Source organism: Orycteropus afer, unplaced genomic scaffold, assembly GCF_000298275.1.
Source record: "Orycteropus afer afer isolate SDZICR_OR568_19922 unplaced genomic scaffold, OryAfe1.0 scaffold00336, whole genome shotgun sequence".
Lineage (NCBI taxonomy): Eukaryota > Metazoa > Chordata > Mammalia > Tubulidentata > Orycteropodidae > Orycteropus > Orycteropus afer.
The window spans coordinates 999,516-1,004,676 of record NW_006921923.1 but is presented as its reverse complement, the minus strand read 5'-3'; the positions used below and the strand labels follow the sequence as shown (position 1 = coordinate 1,004,676).

Here is a 5,161-nt window from a genome sequence, read left to right as displayed (position 1 = left end):
CCATCTTCCTTCCAAGGAGTGGCTGGTGGGTTTGAACCGCCAGCCTTCTGGTTAGCAGTCAAGTGCCTTAGGCACTACACTACCAGAGCTCCCATAGAGAATATAGATAAGAATATATTTTCAGATTCACTGTCTATTCTACTTTCTGTATTGTATTCTTATATTTATTCTAGGATAAACAGCTGTGTGAAGAGTGATGAGCATGTCCTGGAAGAGTTGGAAACAGAAGGGGAGAGGCAGCTAAAAAGCCTCCTTCAGCATCAACTTGATACCTCTGTCTCTATTCAGGAGTAGGTATTGATTTTTCAAGCAAAGCAGAGTGTCACAAATGCTCATCTCCAGGTTACAGGCTCCTCTTAAAGTCTGCATGGAGTGCTCCTCTCTCACCCTGTTTGGTTGACAAACTACTACTTTTAGGCAGGATTTTGATTATGAATTTTCCTCTAGGAGAAGGAGCTCTGGTAGCATAGTGCCTAAGGCAGTTGGCTGCTAACCAGAAGGCTGGCAGTTCAAACCCACCAGCCACTCCATGGGAAAAAGATGAGGCAGCCTGCTTCCATAAAGATTTACAGCCTTGAAAACCCTATGGGAAAGTTCTACTTTGTCCTATATGGTTGCTGTAAGTTGGGATCCACTTGATGGCAGTGGGTTGGGTTGGGTTGGGTTGGTCTTCTAGGAAGCCATCCATATTCCACTCAGTCCAGGCTAAGTGCCTTTCCTACATACTTCTTATTTCCACTAACATAGCACTTATAATTCATTACCGTTGTCTGTTTACTTGTGTCTTCTACAAAAGTAGAAGCATTTTTTTTCTGTTTTATTGTTAAATCCTCAGTACTTAGTATAGTGTCTGATGCATAGTCTCAGTACTCAGTATAGTGTCTGATGCATAGTAGATACTTAATAATAAATATTTGTTGGTTCAGTCATTTATACATCACAGAAGGGATTATTGATGGGAGTTCCATTTCATTGCAGTGGTACTTCAACCTAGATATAGAATGTAAGAGAGAAATTACTGATGAATTTCTAATGCCTCTAATAATGGTGACACTCCCCTCCCCGCCCCCAGTGAATTTTTGTAAACTCCAGATATCCTTACTCTCCTCCTGCTTGTTTTGCAGATGTGTGTCTAAGAAAGAGAGCTTTGCTCCTGGTACTATGTACAAGCCCTTTGGGAAAGAAGCAGCTGGGACTATGACTTTGTCCCAGTTCCAGACACTGCATGAAAAGGACCAGGAAACTGCTTCTCTCAGGGAACTAGGGCTCAATGAAACAGAAATCTTAATCTGGAAAAACCACGTTTCAGGTGAAAAGGTGAGTAGGGCAGTGGACAGCAAGAACTCTTTGTTTGGAGTTGAGAACCTTGGCATTTTTAGTTTTCACAAAACTGAGCTCTGTGTCTGAATCTTCTTTGGTTTCCAGGATAAGGACTTTGGTAAAATAGAAACTATTCTTGACTTTTTAGCTAACACTTCTATAAATGTTCATTTCTGGGCCCTGATATTCATCTTATTTCTTGAGGTACCAGATCATCACTTTCAGTGTGTGTCCTCTCTGATACATGCCATCTCATTTCTTTCGCTTCAGAGTACAAGACTAAGGGCAACCCCCGAAGCAATACAGAACCGTCTTCAAGATATAGAAAAAAGGATCACAGAGCGTCAGCGCATCCTTTGCTTGCCACAAAGATTTGCAAAGAGCAAACAGCTGACCCGGCGAGAAATGGAAATAGAAAAGTCTTTATTTCAGGGAGCTGATCGTCACTCCTTCCTTAAGGCTCTTTATTACCAAGGTATGTGATCCCCACTGACTTTGATATGCTCTTTCACTGAGAGAAAAATTGAATATCAGGGCATTAAACATGAGGAGTTGATGAAGGGAGTAAGAAAAGACAAACAAGAAACTATCTCTACTCTTGAGGAAAGTATACTCCCATGGGAGAGATAAATATGTTTACAGATAATTGCAGTACAACATGGAAATTGCTATTATAGAGATGTGCATAAAATACTGAGGGAGTACAGAGCATAGAACATCTCAGTGTAGTTGAAGGAGTCAGGAGTTGACATTTATACTGAGTCTTGAAGGATCAACAGGCATTTGTCAGGTAAATAAGGCCAAAAGGACATTACAGATAGTGGTGAATAGTAACAGGATTGTGAAAGGATCTGATATGTTTAGAGAACAAGGAAAAGTTCAGTATGGCAGGAGTATAGGGGATGGCAGGAAGTGACAGGAGATGACACTAGAAAGGTAGGTCAGGTTAAATTGTGAAGGGCCTTTAGGCTCAGCTATAAATTAGCACAAAATTATATGTTAATTGTATGTGTCTTAACCAGAAAATATTAGTTTAACAGAGAAATTTTACTAGGCATTGTGAAAGGTTCACAGAAGTTTAAGGAGTGGTTGCTAGTCTTGTGCCTATTACAGTCTGGTTAGAGAGATGAATGTATGATATTTAGTAACAGTGCTAGCACAGTTGCTAAATACTGTAGGAGTTAAGAAGAAGGAAATACCACTGTGTATGAATGGCTGAAGAAGTTTTCTCAGAGGAGGTAAAATTTAAGTGGTCTTTTAATGCTACCTATTCTTTTGAAAGAGGAGGAAAGACATCACTTGCAAGGCATGGCATGAGCACTTTGGAGCATTTGGGAGAGTTGTGGGAAACGAAGTCAAAAGTTGGTTAGAATCAAATATTGGAGAATCTTACAATGAGCAAAAAAATGTGAATTTTATTTGATGAGTAAGATAGGCCTATACTGAGTTAGTCAGCAGTTTGAATATGGTTGAAGGTTTTTGAGCTAGGAGTAATATGATAAAAGCTGTATTTGACAATGATTAATCTGGTGGTCAATAAATAGAATTAGAGAGAGGAAGAAATGGAGGCAGAGAGAATGGTTAGGTTACAGTCACTTAGTCATTTAGGACTAAAATGATGGCAGTAGAATTAGAAAGAAAGATATGGTTGTCAGAGACATTACAAAGTAAGAATTGATAAAACTTGTTGACTAAGAATGAAGGAAGAGGATCAATAAAAAAGAGTATGTCAAAGATAACTCAGATGTTTCAAGGCTGTGGGGCTTATTAATTGACAAAATTAAGAAATACTTTATGGGAAAATTGTGAGGAAAGATGATGAGTTTTATTTTCAACATGTTGAATTTGTGGCAAAGGCAGGCTCATCAAATGCAGATATTGAGGAGGCAGTTGGAAATGCAGCACTGAAGCGTAGGAGAGAGATCAGGACTAGATATATAAAATTGGGAATCATCTATGCTCAGATTATACCTAAAGCCATGAGAATGAATGAATGAATGAATTGAGACAGAGACATCATAGAGAGGGAAAAGCAGGAGTGAAGGAAGGAAGGAAGGAAGGAAGGAATAAACAAATGAATAGACTTGTTGAGAGACAGGATAGCATACTGATTAAGACCATAAGCTCTAGAGACTGAGCGCCTGGGAAAACCCTGGCTCCCCCACATACTAGCTGTGAGATGCTGGGCAAGTTACTTCTCTGTTTCAGTTTCTTCATCTGTAAAATGAGAATATGAGGACTAAACCAGGTAATATGTGTAAATCACTTAGAACAGTACCTGGTGTTTGGGGGGAGGTGTATGAATCTGTTCTATTTCCTGTCTTTGAAACTCCTTGCTTTAAACCTTCACAGCATACCACAAAAAGACAAGTGCAGACAAGTACATGACCTCAATGAAGAGGAAGATAAAATTAGGCACAAAAGGCAAGTTGAGAGTTTTCTTATAGTGTTAGATTTAGGAATGTAGCCTAGGATCCCAGACTTCTAAGCTAAAGTACTTATTTAATTCCACATTCAGTAAATGACAATGTTTATAGGGAATATACAGAGGGAGCATATTAATAGAATATTAAAGAGAGAAGATAGTACAAGTTATAAAGCTTTTACATTTAGTATTGTTAATTTTTTTCTCTATACCTTTAAGTTATTGTACCAGCTGTAAATTGACCTTAATGATTTTAAATCCTATTTCACAACTAATTCTGAATATTTTTATTATTCAGCAAAGTAAACCTATTGATAATGATTATTATAATATAATATTTAATATTTTTTGAAATGACAAAAAAATGATTTTTTTTTGTTCTGTGTCATTTTTTTATGTATAATTCTGTAACTTATATATCATATATAGATTCATGTAACCACCACTATAATCCGAGGACAATTCCATCACCATAAAATACTCCCTCATACTATTTCCAGTTTCCACCCATAATCCCTGGCAATCACTGATCTGTTCTCCATCACTGTAGTTTTGTCTTTTAGAGAATGTCATAAATGGAATTATACAATATGTAACCTTTGAAAGTGGCTACTTTCACTCAGCATAATGCCTTTGAGATTCATCCAAGTTGTATAGTGTATCCATAGTTCATTTATTTTACTGAATAGCATTCCATTTATGGGAGGCAGATATACCAAAGTTTGTTCATCCAGTCACCCATTGAAGTGCAGTTGACTTGGTTCCAGGTTTTGGCGATTATGAATAGTACTGCTATAAATATTCTTGTACAGGTTTTTGTGTGGACATAAGTTTTTATTTCTCTAAGGTAAATACCTAGGAGTGGGATGTCTGGGTCATATGGTAAGTGTATGTTTAAAAGAAACTGCCATATCATTTTCAAGAGTGGCTGTATCATTTTGCATACCCATCAGCACTGTATGAGAGTTCCAGTTGCTCTGCTTCATTGTCATCACTTGATATTGTTGGTATTTGTATTAGTTACTCTAATAGGTGTATAGTGGTATCTCATTGTAGTTTTAATTTGCATCCCTTAATGGCTAATGATGCTAAACATCTTTGCATGTGCTTTTTGCCATCCTTTTATCTTCTTTGCTGAAGTGTATTTTCAAATCTTTTGCTGTTTTTTAATTGTTTTTTTATTTTCTTCCTGTTGAATTTTGAGATTTCTGTATATATTCTGAACAAAACCCTCTCTTATATATGTGATTTGCAAATATTTTCTCTCAGTCTGTATCTTCTCATTTTCTCTAACAGTGTCTTTCATAGAGCAAATGTTACAAATTTTGATTAAATATAGATTATCAATTTTTTTCTATTATGAATCATGCTTTTGTTGTTATGCCTAAGAATTGTTTGCCTAACACCAGGTCATGA

The 5,161-nt window shown here is 37.0% G+C and overlaps 1 protein-coding gene across 1 annotated transcript in view; it reads left to right on the top strand.

Annotated features, from left to right (window-relative positions):
* RBM41 (RNA binding motif protein 41) overlaps window positions 1–5,161 on the top strand; it is a 45,358-nt gene that overhangs the window by 3,419 nt on the left and 36,778 nt on the right. Inside the window, exons 2-5 of the mRNA XM_042782484.1 lie at window positions 174–290; window positions 1,125–1,317; window positions 1,591–1,795; window positions 3,673–3,744. Coding sequence (XP_042638418.1) covers window positions 174–290; window positions 1,125–1,317; window positions 1,591–1,795; window positions 3,673–3,744 — 587 coding nt within the window. The remainder of the gene's footprint in view (window positions 1–173; window positions 291–1,124; window positions 1,318–1,590; window positions 1,796–3,672; window positions 3,745–5,161) is intronic.